At 41.0% G+C, this 15,497-nt stretch overlaps 1 protein-coding gene across 1 annotated transcript in view; it reads right to left on the bottom strand.

Annotated features, from left to right (window-relative positions):
- The window catches only part of SLC2A12 (solute carrier family 2 (facilitated glucose transporter), member 12), a 64,945-nt gene that overhangs the window by 8,135 nt on the left and 41,313 nt on the right, over nt 1-15,497 (bottom strand). Inside the window, exons 3-4 of the mRNA XM_011962131.1 lie at nt 10,522-10,644; nt 5,737-5,869 (exon numbers count right to left, since the gene is read on the bottom strand). Coding sequence (XP_011817521.1) covers nt 5,737-5,869; nt 10,522-10,644 — 256 coding nt within the window. The remainder of the gene's footprint in view (nt 1-5,736; nt 5,870-10,521; nt 10,645-15,497) is intronic.

Genomic DNA, 15,497 nt, shown 5'->3' with positions numbered 1-15,497 from the left:
CTGCCGCGCGAGCCGCCCCGGGAGGCAGGACGGGTCCCAAGGATAACCGCACCTCCACGTGGTCCGGGAGGCCTGCAGGCTGCTGGGCGGTGGGAAGCCTAACAAGGCCTGGTCTCAGTGAAAATAACAGCAATAACCCACATTTACATTGCGTTTACTACGAGACAGGCACTATGTCAACGCTTTGCATACATTAACTCATGTAAGCCTCACCCAATCCTTCACAAGGGAGGCACTCTTATTATTCCCCATTTTATAGAGCAGTAAATGGAGGCACAAGAGAGTTATGTAATATGCCCAAGTGGTATGTGGCAAAATAGGATTTGAACCCAGGCATTCTGGCTCCCCAGCCCACGTCTTTGAACTATCTGCCAGTCAGAAAAACCAGTGGGGGAATCCACCGTCATACAGCCCAGCACCTATGTGTAAATTCCTGCGGATTTCTAGAGCCCAACCCCCATGGTCAGCCCCTGCTGCAAATAGCAGGCAGGTGTCCTAAAGCGTGGATCATTAACCATTCTCCGTCCTGACCACATATGGAGGGACTAGGGCCCTGGATTTCCCAGGGGTCTGTTGGAGACTGCCTGAGCATTCCCTGAGAGCCTTAAAAGGCCAGGATCCACAGGAGACTGAGGCAGGAGAATGGCGTGAACCCGGGAGGCGGAGCTTGCAGTGAGCCGAGACTGCGCCACAGCACTCCAGCCTGGGCGACAGAGCGAGACTCCACCCCCCCAAAAAAAGAAGTTAACCTACCATTTGATGCAGCAATCTCATTACTGAGTATATACCCAAAGGAAAATGAATCATTTTACCAAAAAGACACATGAACCCGTATGTTCATCGCATCACTATTCATGATAGCAAACATGTGGGATCAACCCAGGTGTCCATGAGCAGTGGATTGGATAAAGAAAATGTGATATATATACACCATGGAATACTGCACAGCCATCAGAAAGAACCAAATCATTTGTAGCAACATGGATGCAGCTGGAGGCCATTTTCTTAAGTGAACTAATGCAGAAACAGAAAAGCAAGTACTCTGTGTTCTCACTTATAAGTGGGAGCTAAACATTGGGTACTCATGGACATAAAGAGGCAAAAATAGACACTGAGACGACTGGAGAGGAGAGCAATGGAGGTGGGCAAGGGCTAAACAACTCCCTATTGGGTACTATGCTCACTACCTGGGTGACAGATTCATTCATACTCCAAAGCTCAGCATCATGCAGTAAACCTTTGTAACAAACCTGCACATGTACCCCCTGATTCTAAAATAAATGTTGAAAAAAAATTCTAAGAGCACCTTTTCCTTTTTGTCCTCAGTACTGGGCTTCCTCATGGTTTATAGCTGGTAGGTATTACTACTGCTGTAATGATTTTAAAATGTAGAATTGTTTTGCCATCTCATCTTTCTTAATTGCCTGTATTTTTGTTCTTCATTACAAACCTTGCAGTTCTCCTATAGTCTGTTTAGAGGTCAACATACCTTTGACTTTTGGTCCTCTCCTAATTTGCAATTTATAACGTTCTTGGAGAGGGTCTGAATTTAAATTTGAGTAATTGCATGACTCAAAAGTAACAGAAATGTGATTCTTTCAAAAACATTTCGTAAGTCAGAATTTTAATAATTTAGACAGATTCTTTCCCCACCCCAAATTCTGAATTAATAAGTTCTGTTGGGTTTTAGATACCCACATCATATGTTCTTAAGGAATATCTTATTCTGGAAGCCTACTAGAAAGAAAGCTTAGATTTTCTTAAGTTCTGTCATTGAATTTTCATTTGGTTTGCAATTTGATACATTCTGACAACCTTATATGAAAAAAGGGATTTGAAAGTCCTTAATCTTATGCAGAATATTCTGCTTTCAAGTTAGACTTTTTTAAGAGAGTACAGCGGGTTGTGATAGTAAAGGAGGCCTATATCGTTTCATTCAATTAATTAATTGTTACTTTCTCCCTGCCTCCATTTTTTAGTTATTTTTGTTCACAAGAATTCACAAAATTTTACTCTTATTTTTCTGTGTTCTTTTGAGACAGGGTCTCACTCTTTCACCCCGGCTAGAGTGCAGTGGCACAGTCACAGCTCACTGCCGCCTCAACTTCCCAGGCTCAAATGATCCTTCTACCTCAGCTTCCAGAGTAGCTGGGACTACAGGCACAAGCCACCACGCCCAGCTAATATTTTGTGTTTTTGATAGAGATGGGGTTTTGCCATGTTGTCAGGCTGGTCTCGAACTCCTGGGTTCAAGTGATCTGCCTGCCTTCACCTCCCAGAGTGCTGGGATTATAGGTATGAGCCAGTACACCCAGCCACAAAATGTTTACAGGAATTTTGCTCCCTGAGTTAGTAGATGAGTAGTTCAAAGGTGCATATACACAAAGTGGATTTACCACGAAGCCAGCAAAACAAGTTATAAAATTGAACAGTGGATACTTTTTAATCATATACCAGAAATCAACATTAAGCTAGGTAGGCTTTGTAGGAGTTACATAAGAAAGATAATGGACAGAGCATTCCTGGAAACTAAAACTTTATTAATTAACAAGGTGAAACCACAAGAGTTCTAGCCAACGCAGTACAGAAGAAAAGAGGACGAGAAAATATTGAAAATCTAGGACAAAGGATTACTCTCCAGGGCTAGAGCTACTCAGGACTTCGAGGATGAGTACTTGAGTTGAGTCTAAAAGCATAAGGATGTAGAGCTGAATCTTCAAAGCTAGGTAAAATGTAGGAACAGAAGGAGAAATCAGGAGATTATAGTCGTGAGCTAGGAGGCCATCCAGGAAAGAAGATTGTTTCACATAGCTAAAAGAACTTCAAGAAAGGGTAGGTATGGTAGATTAAATGTGGTCAGAAATTCTTTGCCCTTCATCTCTTCAAGAGGTTAGGTCTCTTTCTTCACCCCCTGTATCTGGGCTGGCCTCAGGACTTGTGCTGACAATAGAAAGTAGTCAAAGTGATGTGTGTATTCCTGATGTAAACCTCAGAGAGACTTGCAGCTTCTTTCTGCCTTCACTACCTTGAAAAGCTACCCTGAGTTTGACATGTGAGGAAGCCACTTTGCCTCCTCAAGGATGAGAAGCCACTGGGGAGAACTGAAGCTCCCCATTGACAGCTGGCACCTACTGCCACCTATGTGATCAAGTCCCGTGTGATTGTGCGCCCTCCTGCCCAGGGAGACACGTGAGTGAGCCCAGGCAAAACAGGCAGAGGCACCACCCAGCCAAACCAAAAGAATCACTGGAAATGGTCCATTGTTTTCAGCTGCTACATTTGGGATGCTTTTGTTATGCAGCAATGGATAATTGATGTGAAACAGGCATAAGGAAGGATGAGAAATGAAGGAAAATCAATAGATTTGGAAGTCATCAATGTCCTGGCATCTCAGTTATGGAAAAAAACCTGAATCCATGAGGAATGTTGCCAGTTTACAGGTGGATACATTGAGTTTAATTAAAATCTGAGGCCACTGATGCTTTAAATCATATTTGTAATTGATAGCCATTATTCAGAGTCTAATGCACACCAAGAAATCCAATCATTTTGACCTCCACTTGAATAGAGTCAGGCAGTGCATTGGTTAGTCCAAGGATATAGCCAGCCTTCCTCACAATTTTATTTCCCATTGTAAATGAATCATTTTCATTTTATTTTTTTGAAAACAGGGCCTCATTTGTATAAAAAGAAAGTCTTATAATTTGATATTTATCTTAAGCTTAAACTGGGAGAATTTTTTTCTGCTTTTTGTAAAGTATTTTTAAAATTTAGATCATCTAAAAGTGTATAAAGCACAAAGTGAAAATTTTCCACAATCCTACTTACCATACCCCCAATAAGCCAAGATTAATGGTTGGTTCAATATAAATACACATGCACACATATACCTACTAACAATTCACCTATCAGGTTTATTCTTCCTTCAAGTAAAAGCTGAAGAATCGCTATGCCCACAATATCTATAATCATACATTTCCCTCTACTGTTTTCAAAGTATTTTTAAAAGAAAATCACAAATTGTGAAAATGTAGTTTCCTCCCATTATATTAAAACCCAAGAACAAGTATCCCTGCATTTCTAAATGAAATGATGTAATCCTAGGAAGAGTAACAAGTTCTCCTTCATTCTTAGCCCCTATGTCTCACCTCTTCTCCCAGGACATGGTTTTGGCAATTAGAGCTACTAAAAAAGGAAAGGGAATTTTCTGCCACCCACTTCTAAATTAAATGTTTCACTTCTAAGTTAAATTGTTTAAACAATCTCTCCTTGTGAAATTTTTTAACGAGTTTCTAAATGCCTATTCATATAAGAAGCTTATCTTTCTTAAAATTACCTTAAATGTGCACTATTTAGAACAACTGTAGATGGTTAAGTCTGAGAGTTTTTCTGCTAATCTTAGCCTTAGCAAGTGTTTAGGGCACAGAGAAGGAGCTATAAGTCTGATAGAAATGGAAAGGCTGAGGCCCAAGGTCCTCAGGGTGAACATGGTATATCTACATTTCAAGGACACACCCCAAACCCCAAGCAAAGAAAACCTGCTGGGGGGAGCTAGAGAGACGGAAGAAGTTCTGAGATGGTTACTGAGTAGAGCTTTAAAACGTTCACCCGTTGGTTGGGGATTGGGTGGGGGAAGCACTAGGGGGGCGATGGGGGATAAAAGACTACAAATTGAGTACAGTGTATACTGCTTCGGTGATGGGTGCACCAAAATCTCACAATTACCACTAAAGAACTTACTCTGTAACCAAATATCACCTGTTTCCCAAAAATGTATGGAAATAAAAAAAATTTTTAATGAGATAGTTTTAATCCTTAGCACAGCAGAATTACATCCTCTATACAACAAAATTAATTTCAGAAAAACATCAAGTAAAACAACAGTAATAACAGTTTCTCTTTCAGAAAAGAAATACAGACAGTGAAAATATTAAACTTCGTTCTAGTAAAAATTATTACATTACAAAAAAAGGAAAGTGGTTTAATGCTTTTTAATTACAATGACGTATTTTTGTTTTTATTTCGTGTAAAAGGAAAAAGCTTGTAACCTTGCACCTATACATTGATTGGTCACAGTAATGAATAATAGCATTACAGTTTGATGATAATTATAAAACGCTAACATGTTAAAAACATTCCAACTGTAGACCGGTCACGGTGGCTCATGCCTGTAATCCCAGCACTTTGGGAGGCCTAGGCGGGTGGATCACAAGGTCAGGAGATCGAGACCATCCTGGCTAACACGGGGAAACCCCGTCTCTACTAAAAATATGAAAAAAAAAATTAGCCGGGCGAGGCTGAGGCAGGAGAATGGCGTGAACCCGGGAGGCGGAGCTTGCAGTGAGCTGAGATTGTGTCACTGCACTCCAGCCTGGGCGACAGACAGAATGAGACTCTGTCTCAAAAAAAAAAAAAAAAAATCCAATTGTAAAGATTTTATTCAAATTCAGTACAATATTTCGTCGATAAATGAAAATTCGCACTTGCCAATCAAATGCATTCACTTTGTAGTTTGAAAAAAAAAAATTCACTCGTTGGGAAGAAATGGTTATTCTTCCTTAGCTGCATCACCCAAATTAAAGACAAGGCAGGGAAATTGGAATTATGCACTAAGACATAGTCTTACGCTAAAGGGAATGTCCTAAAATAATTTCAGATATTATTCCTTTGCTGCATATAAAAGCTGCACTTTTGACCAAAGAGTATTGTTCAGAAACCAATGCATGTAATACTTACACTTTTGCTAGCTCCATTGATATTTGTTCCAAAGAGCACCCCTTTGTCTCAGGTATAAACATAACAACAAAAAGCAGGGATGCTAGACTCATGATTGTATATATAAAGCACACCCATGGCAGGCCAATAAGATCTATAAAGGACAAAAGAAATTGATTATAAATGTGTTTTGTGTAGCTTTGATCCCATTTGTGAACAGCCACTTAGGGCATACATAATACCATATGTATTTTCAAACATGCCTGCAGTATCCAGGAAAATAGCAATCACAAATTTAAAATGTAGCCAGCTCTGAAAGTGTTACTTTTACAGACTACCTTAGCTTTCTCTGGTGAAGTAAATAGCAGTCTTGTAACTATCACAATTTACACCCAATCTCATCTTCTTGGTGGGCATGTCTTTCTGTTTCAAAATGGCAATGTGTCTTTATTAATATAAAAAAGCACATGCAAAAAAGGAACCTCAAATAACATGGACATATGATGTAGAAGGTAAAATCTGTCTTCTCCCCCTCTTCAGTTCCCCTCTTGGGAATCGCCATGGTAGCAGTTTAGTTTCTGTTTAGTGGACAATTTTTTCCTGCTCTTACTATCATTCCCAATGGTGGACATTTTTAATGACATTTGTACAGATGGATTTTTCTTGGAATGAACTCACCCTTCTTTGCTCTGATTTGAATAAATCATTTCATGCTGGCAATATTTCATCATTTTTAATAGCTTACAGTGTATTTGTAATGCTTCTTCCTGGGTTCAGAGAAAAAAGTGATCATGGATCCAGTAAAAGGCATCAACTTGCCAAGATGCATCACAAGAAGCAGGATCCTCAAGATTCTGATGACTCTCATCTGCAAACCTAGTTTTTCCTCTGACCCCTTCCAGCCAAAGATACAGTCCCTTTGTAGTCATGGACCAAGTCAAGGCACCCTCAGTGGTGAGCAGTGGCCCCCAATGCATTTGAGTCTGCCATTTGCATTGTGGTGGCCCCTGACTCAGCAGCAGAAGGTCTAGTGTGGCAAGGAGTAGTCGGAAAGAAGATGGCTCTTTCTGAACATAGGCTCAAACCAACTACAAACAAGATTTTACAAATAGCATTTAACAGCTGCTGCAGCCACAAACCACAGTTGGTCAGGCAGGAAAACTGAGCAGTTGTGTACTGAGGCAGTGTTTGTAAATGCAGCATGAAAGAATCGACGCATAGTAACCACTTGTCGGTGAGTTATGCTGAGGTTGGGAGAAGCAGGAAGGAGGAACAGCACTGCAGTTCTTTTGGCAATTTTAATTAAACTCCTGTCTCTCTGTGCTTTTCTAGCTGGCACAGGGTATTGCCCAAGTGATTGCTTAATAAAGTCCTTGTAGAACTGGGTTTCCTTCCTTCTCTGGAACATAAAACCAGAATATAGAAATTGTCAAAATCCCAAAGGTTGTCTCATCAAATTGTCCCCAGTTTTGTTTGAGCACGTTGAGTAACAGGGAGCTCACCATTTCACGAAGCCTCTTATTGCCCTGTGAAATAGCTGCATCTGCTAAAAAGTTATTCCTTGCTTAGATCCTAAATCTGCCTTTCAGAGGCTGTGCTTTGTCCTCTGGAAGGACACACATTGAATCAGCTCTCCCCACCCCTTCTCCATGGCAGCCATTCAAATATTTGCATGCACCTCAGCCCTTCTCTGAGAAGCCCCTTGTCCAAGTCAAACATCCTGAACTCTTCAACCATTCTTCCCACAGCATAGGTTACTGCCCTAGCCATTCCGGTCGCTCTCCTTCAGTGAACACACTGCAATTTTTAAATGGCTCTCTCAAGATATTTTACTCAGAGCTGAATGCAATACTACAATTGTGTCATGACCACTGCAGAGTACATTTATCTATCTGGAACATTCTGCTTCTATTGATACAGCTGAAATTGCATAAAAATGTTGGTATTTAAGGGCTTGCTGCCAAGTAGAACCTCACATCTTTTAGATCCCCCTATCCCACACTTGGAAAATTGATTTTTGAAAATAAGTAGGAAATGTCAAGCATTCCAATTAAATGTCATCTAAAGGTTTTAGATCATTCTAGGCTTTTTTTGGTAAGTGGATCTGTTTTCCTAACATTTGTTCTAAAGGCCGGTACAGAACTTCTAAAGCTTCACTGGCTCCTCCAGTGTATTAGCTATCACCCTCCCAGAGATGCCTGCCGTCTTTTTCATCCCTCATCAATTCCATTTTTTCTTTTACATTTTTCTTTCTCCACATCAAATAGCAGATGGAGGGTATGTATGTGTTGTGTACATGTGTGCACACGTGAAGGTGGAGGGCACATGTTTATGTATGTGATCTGAGTAAGACCAGTTTCTTTGTTTCCTTTAATCTTGAACTATTTCTCAAAAGGTAGGATAGACACATTTGAAAATGTTATATAAAAACCCAAACCATGCTTAAATGGTAACTCCAAAGGTTAATTTCCAAAAGTGGATGTACTAAATATATATGTATGTATGTGTGTGTATATGTGTATATATGTGTTTATATATATGCACATGTTTTGAGCAAACATCCACTTTCGAAAATTGCATCTATAAAGACAATATATATGAAATGAAGAAATTGAGTCATTTGTTTCACAGAATTTCCCACGGTCTGGATTTTCTTGATTGTAGTCATGCTGCGTGTGCCTCATCTATATATTAAACAAAGAGAAACTGACTCATTGGTCAGTTTTGGTGGATACTGGGGAACTGCCACATTATTTTGAAAACTAGAAAATAAAGAGAAAGTTTCAAGCACGTGTTTCACCTTTCTTATATGATCCACACTTCAGGGTAGCCAAATAGCTAATGAGAAGAAATTTCTCTTTAGAGAGGCATTTCAGATAAAACTGGAGAAGGAATGATATAATGAGTAGGTCTGGGAAATGATCATCAAAGGAGGCCAACGTGACAAACAGCAAGACATCCAGACCTCATGTGCCTCCTGTTGGCAGTTCACACGGCAGCAGCTGCCACAGAGTTCACCAACAAATGACATGTAAATCTCCTCAAGCCTCTCTTTTTTTTTTTTTAAATAAATTTAGGCTTTATTTATTTATTTTAGCTCTATCATTCTTTGTAATCCTCAAAGTGTTTCCCTTCTTACTCTGCCCATGTTTACAAGTTGGAGCTAGGAAAACAAGGCAAATGCTTCTGTTTCTGATTTGATCCCTAATATTGGGTTATTTTATTATAATATATAAATCTAATTTATGGGGCTGCTGAATGGAACAGACAAACAGCAATGTTTTGTTTTGTTTGTAACTTTTTTTTATGCCTTGCCTTATTTCCGACATAGGGATCCTCAAATTTTCTATACAACGCGGTTGAATTTCAGGCTTCAGTGAAAGCAACAATGAGCCTGACCTTATCGAATCTCCCTGCCAGGCGCAGTGGCTCACGCCTGTAATCCCAGCACTTTGGGAGGCTGAGGCAGGTGGATCATGAGGTCAGAAGTTCGAGACCAGCCTGGTCAACAAAGTGAAATCCTATCTCTGTTAAAAATACAAAACAATTAGCCAGGCTTAGTAGCACGCACCTATAGTCCCAGCTACTTGGGAGGCTGAAGCAGGAGAATCCCTTGAACCCGGGAGGTGGAGGTTGTGGTGAGTCAAAATCACACCACTGCACTCCAGCCTAGGCAAGAGAGTGAGACCCTTGACTCTGTCTCAAAAACAAACAAAAAATAAAAAAGAATCTCCCTTCTGCTGCTATCATTAAATTTGATGAGATTCCCCTTGAAAATAAAAGTTCGTTATTATTACAAGCAATTCTGCCTGACACCTAAACATGATTTTTGTTATTGTGGATTGGTTTCCCTTTCTCCTCAAGCCTCTATCTAAATCTAATAGCAATTTACAAGAAACATAAAAGACAGAGGAAGGCTGGGTGTGGTGGCTCATGCCTGTAATCCCAGCACTTTGGGAAGCTGAGGCGGGTGGATCACTTGGAGTTTAAAACCAGCCTGGCCAACATGGTGAAACCCCTGTCTCTACTAAAAATAACAAAAATTAGCTGGGTGTGATGCTGTGCACTTGTAATCCCAGCTGCTCCAGAGGCTGAGGCAAGAGAACCCATTTGAACCCGGGGGCTGGAGGTTGCAGTGAGCCGAGATCATGCCACTGCACTCCAGCCTGGGCAACAGAGAGAGACTGTCTAAAAAAAAAAAAAAAAAACAGAAAGGGACACGTGACATGACTATAATCAACAAAATTCAAACTGGAAAATTCTATGAAATAAATCATTTGATTTTAATAGATTTTTAATTTCTTTAGAAATATAAGGTACAGTGGGAGTGAGGAGATGGAGACAAAACCTACAAATTATGACACATTTCAGTGACTTGTAAGTTATGTATTTGGGTCATGATTCAAATCACATATACAAAACAATTATAGGACAATTAGAACGTGAACACAGACTGGGTATTTGATACTAAGGGATGATTATTTATATTTTTAAGTGTGATAATGACATTGTAGCTATATTTTTTGAATGTCTTTTAAAGGTCTATGCTGAAATTTTACAGACAAAACAACACTACATATGGGATGTGGCTCAAAATAATTGGGTAGGGGGAAGAGCAGGTGGGGTTAAAATAGATTTAGATTGAAAACTGTGTAAACTGGGTCATGGGTACTTCAGGGTCATGGCCGTTCTCCTTCTAAGTGTGTTTGAAAATTTTCACGAAAAAATGGTCTTTAGGTGGGTGTGATTCCCTAACATTTGTCCTGTGAGAACCAAAGACATTCGAGGAAAACAAAGACTTCTTACCGGTTACAGTCAAAAATGTCAGTGAGATGAGAAGATTGATGCCCCAGTTCATGCTAGAAGTTAAAGCCATGGCTCGTCCTCTGATCCCACCAGGAAAGATCTCGCTGAGCACCAGCCAGGGCACTAGAAGAAAGGGAAGAGTGGGTGGCGGACAGCACACTTAGCGAAAACCCATTGAATCTGAGTGCCGTGCCCTGATCTCTCCCTGCCCTCATCCTGCCGGCATTTGTGGTTGGGAAGCAGGGCCATTTCCTACCTCAGCAGGACAGGATAGTAAAGGGACGTGCTGCCTCCTCACCTCCAGCCAAGGAAGAAAGGACTCACAGAAACATTAGGAGAGCTGGACCATGATCCCCACACATAGGGCGAGGGGCATGAAGTGCTGGTATCTGACACAGGCCCAAGAAATGCAAACCGCAGGGCAGAGGCAGGGGCCACCTGCCTGGCAGCAACAAGAGAGCCAGCTCAGGACATCTGCCAAGCACAGGAGCCTCAGTGCCAGAGCCCAGGTGTACCTGCTGTAGGACTGGGCTGTTTCCTTGTCTCTCTCCCTCTGACCTTGGAGGAGTCAGAAATCACAGCTAATGAGGGGGTAGGAAATGGAGCCAGGAGAGCAAGAGGAAGCCGGCTACTCTCCCTTCTCCGACTTGGGCGTCCTGGCCTGAAGCAAGCTGGGTGGAGAGAAGTTCTAAATTAAATAGAGTTACAAGATTTGATTATTTTACCAGACTGGACATTTGCATTTCTAGAAGGAGAGTCTTATTGGCACCAAAATTCATCAGAGGACTTTTTATTATCTGAGAGTAACAGGGAACATTATGGGGCTTGGCTGATGGGATCAGACAGGGCAATAAAGGAGCAAATTAACTTGTCTTCTGCTCACAGCCTACCAAACCCAGTTTGCCTAATGAAAAACAGCCAGGAGTTCTTACTGTGGGCTTTTACAAACATTTTTACAGCCTCATCTCATTTGATCCTCACAAACCCCAGCAAGGTAGGAACTATTACGTTGCCTCTTTTATTGAAGAGGAAATGGAGGCTTAGAAGAGTTAACTTGCCCAGGTCACAGAGCACATAAGTGACAAAGGTGGCATTATCCCTAGTAGTCTCTGGAATTCATGCTTTTTTTTTTTATCACTGTGCTTTCTTGATAGTGGTTCAATAAATATTTATTAATAAATAAATAAATGTAGAGTGTAAGCATCTTTGATTCAGTGGAAAGAAGGCCTTTGGCGCTACCCCAGCTCAGGCTCACTGTTGGCTGATTCACTGTGTTTTTGAAAATTAGCACTGATATATCAACCAACTACTTAATTTTATCCCAGAAGAGGAGATGAGAAGAAGAAACGAGAAGCCAGGGAGAGGCCGCTCTGGCCAGTAACCACCTGGGCTGCCTATGCCAGAATCCAGCAGTCAGTCATGCCTCTAACTTAAAAATTGTCTCTCCTGACAAGATTACACCCTGTAGAAATAACATCTGCTGGGTGTAAATTTGCTGCTTTAAAGGAAGAAAAAACTAAATTTGACTGTAGAAGACTGGAAAAATCTATTTTTTCTTATCTTCTCCAAGTGAATCTATACAGGGTTACCTTTCATGCATGGAAGATAATTATAATAAAAAGTAGTATAATTATTATTGTTGTTCTTATTAATGGGGAATTCAAAACTAGGAAACCCCATGTCTGCCCCACCCTTACCTCACCTCTCTTCCCCTGCCCCTATCCATGCTAAAAGACCTTCACTAGATTCTTGCAGATTATATCCTTGGTGGAATCGCTTTACTTTTAATGAGACCAGTTTAGTGCTCAGGTAACCCTGTCTTGAGCTTTGCAAGACTGAAGATCCAGCTCTGAGTAGACTGATATCTGCATAATTCTGGTGAAGCCTTTGTAATGAAGACCTGTCCTTGGACAAATGCAAGATAAACTTATATAAATCCAAATTTTAAGCTAAATAATATATGCCACGGACCAACCTCCCTATACCCTTTCCTGGCATGAGTATTCGACGCTGGCCAGGTGAAGCTGAGGGTCCCTACAATTATTTGCTTTAAAAGCCATGAGGAGGAGGTGGGGTAAAGGGCACTCTCATTTTCTTTTAGTAGAGGAGATAGCTCAGGGTTTCTTGTTCCAACTTCCATCCTCACCTCATCACCTTTCAAACCTCCTTCTTCCCCTCCCCATCTTTCATCATGGTGGCCATGGAATTACTTAGTGAGGTTTGGGGAGAATCATTGCTAGGCTCATCAGAACCATCTTGGCCTCAAATGAAAATGAGTTGATCCTGCTGTGATAGAAAGTGGACCTCGCCAACAAGAACATGGAACAGTTGCACAAAACACCAGTTGTATGTGCTCAGTCTGAACTGCCAGGGGCTTGTCTAGAAAAACTCGAGATCCACATTGCAAGCCTGTCCTAGACATTCATTCAATATAACAGCTAAGCCAAGTCCTCCAGTAGTTTCACCAGTCAGCAAGCAGTGACTTGAATATTGAAAAAGAGACTTCCCTCAGTCCCTGTTCAAAAGGAAACTTGTCAAGCAAGCCCTACACCTGATGCTTCCAAAAATAACTATATTGTTGCTGAAAGAGTCTACTTCTTTTTTGATTGAATGAAGGAATTAAAGAATTGATGGCTTGGTTTATCTAATATTGACAAACTGGATGTCACAAAAATTGACAAATGTTTTGACAAGGATAGTTCAACCTCCCAATGTGGAGCCTGTCAAGTTAAAAATAAGAATACTGAGCCAGGCACAGTGACTCACACCTGTAATCCCAGCACTTTGGGAGGCTGAGGTGAGAGGATTGCTTGAGCTCAGTAGTTAGAGACCAGCAACATAGCGAAACCTTGTCTCTACTTAAAATAATAAATTAAATTAAATTAAATTAAATTAAAAAGCCAGGCGTGGTGGCACATACCCATAGTCCCAACTACTTGGGAGGCTGAGGCAGGAGGATCATATGAGCCCAGGAGATCAAGGCTGCCCTGAGCTATGATCATACCACTGCACTCCAGCCTGAGCAGCAGAGTGAGACCTTGTCCCTCACCCCAAAAAAGAAAGAATATTATTTAAACAATGATTCCAGATTGTAGAATCACAGGTTTTCAGCTCCAGAGAGAGGGAAATATAAATCTGAAAGTATCATGTGCAGCAAGATAGACTCACTGAAGGGTCAGAGTCTTTCCATGACCTAGAAGCAAGACAGTGCCAGAATCTCACCAACCTTGATGTTCTCTAGAAAGATGCTGTCAATACCTAAAGCAGAAGCAGTGAAGAAACTCAGTTTCAGCTCATAAGTAAGGACTGAAACACTTATTCATTCATAGAGGTATGAATCACTACTTGGGGATTTAGTGTATTTATGTTTATAGTAACAGGTGGGAATTTTCTTAAAATCACGAATTCCTTTTCCCAATGAGATGGCCCAATTTCTCCCCAAGGAAAATTAAATTATTGCCACAGGAGAGGGCTCCCTTTCACTACCACAGCAAAGAAGTAGTGGCTCTCTCTGGGCATCTTCTTTATTCCCTACCCCGATGACAGGCCAAAAGGGGATGCACATTGTCCTATTTGCGCATCAGGAATCCACAGAGCACTCATAACAGAGACACAGTGAACTCTTCTACAGTGAGCGCAGTCACTGGAGTTCAGCAGACACTAAAATGATTCTCCTTGACTCCTATTACTCCACTTTCAATCCCATCGTTTCAGGATTGCCTCAGCAATTCATAACCTTATAAATGTCAGGGTCTGCACGAATCTTGAAGGTCTTGTCTATGTTGCAATGATGCAGGAAGTTTTGGATTTGTAGGGGGCGGAGGAGTGGTGATTGTTTACAAATAGGAAACTCATATTTCACATGGTATTAAATCATCAGGGCTGCCTATCAGAACTTGCCTGATCCAGATGAAATCCATAGACAGAGTGCTTATGGCTACACAGAATATCATAAAAAGATCATGAAGGGCAAGTACGTTGAAGTCTCTTTGTGTCCGGTTGAGGACATGGACTTGGATTAATAAGGGTATTCAATGAAAATGGCAGCCCTGCCACTTGTGTGTTTCACCTTCCTACCTATTTCAGGTTCCTGCCCCAGTTAATTCCCACAGAAACTGTCATTTAACCTTCTATGCCTTCAGATTTAAATTCTGCAGCTCTCCAGGCACACTTTCTGTTTGGCTTGAGTCCTTCCTAAACCACCTGGCATGCTAGCCCAGGGTTTGAAAGGCTCACAGAGGTCTTGAAAGTCTTGCCAGAGAACCAACAATTTGGAGGAAGCTCTACATTCAGGCTGCAGAGTTTTCAACAACTTGATTTGCAAAGGAGCCATGCCCTATGCTTCGTAGGAGTGAAAAATCCTTGGTTTTTATTGCCTTTGTAAGTGGCACACCTACCTCTCTGACTGCAAAGGAGTAATTAAAATGTGAATTTGAGAGGCACTGTGCCCATCTCTTCTAACCAGATGTTTAAAAACTGGCCTCATAAGTTGCCGAAGTGGAAAAATTGGGTTCTTTAAAAATAAGTATACGATCGGGTGTGATGGCTCTCTCCTGTAATCCTGGCACTTTGGGAGGTTGAGGCAAGTGGATCGCTTGAGCCCAGGAGTTTGAGACCAGCCTGGGCAACATGGTGAAACCTCGTCTCTATAAAAAAATACAAAAATTAGCCAGTTGTGGTGATGCGTGCCTGTAGTCTCAGCTACCTAGGGGGCTGAGGCAGGAAGATCGAGACTGCAGTGAGTGATCTTTTAATTTTAAAATCAAATTAAAAATATGATCTTAAATTGAAATTTCTTTTTATTTAAGAGCTTCTAAGAGTTTTTCTGAATTAAGTTATTAACCAGAGATTGAGGCTGCAGTGAGCTGTGATCATGCCACTGCACTCCAGCCCAGGCGTTAGAGTGATACCCTGTCTCGAAAAAAAAAAAAAAAAAATAGGCTCTTAAATTGAAATTTCTTTTTATTTAAGAGCTT

Source organism: Colobus angolensis, unplaced genomic scaffold (assembly GCF_000951035.1).
Source record: "Colobus angolensis palliatus isolate OR3802 unplaced genomic scaffold, Cang.pa_1.0 Scaffold58, whole genome shotgun sequence".
Taxonomy (NCBI): Eukaryota; Metazoa; Chordata; class Mammalia; order Primates; family Cercopithecidae; genus Colobus; species Colobus angolensis.
The sequence above is the reverse complement of the archived record's forward strand: the minus strand, read 5'-3'. Positions and strand labels throughout refer to the sequence as shown.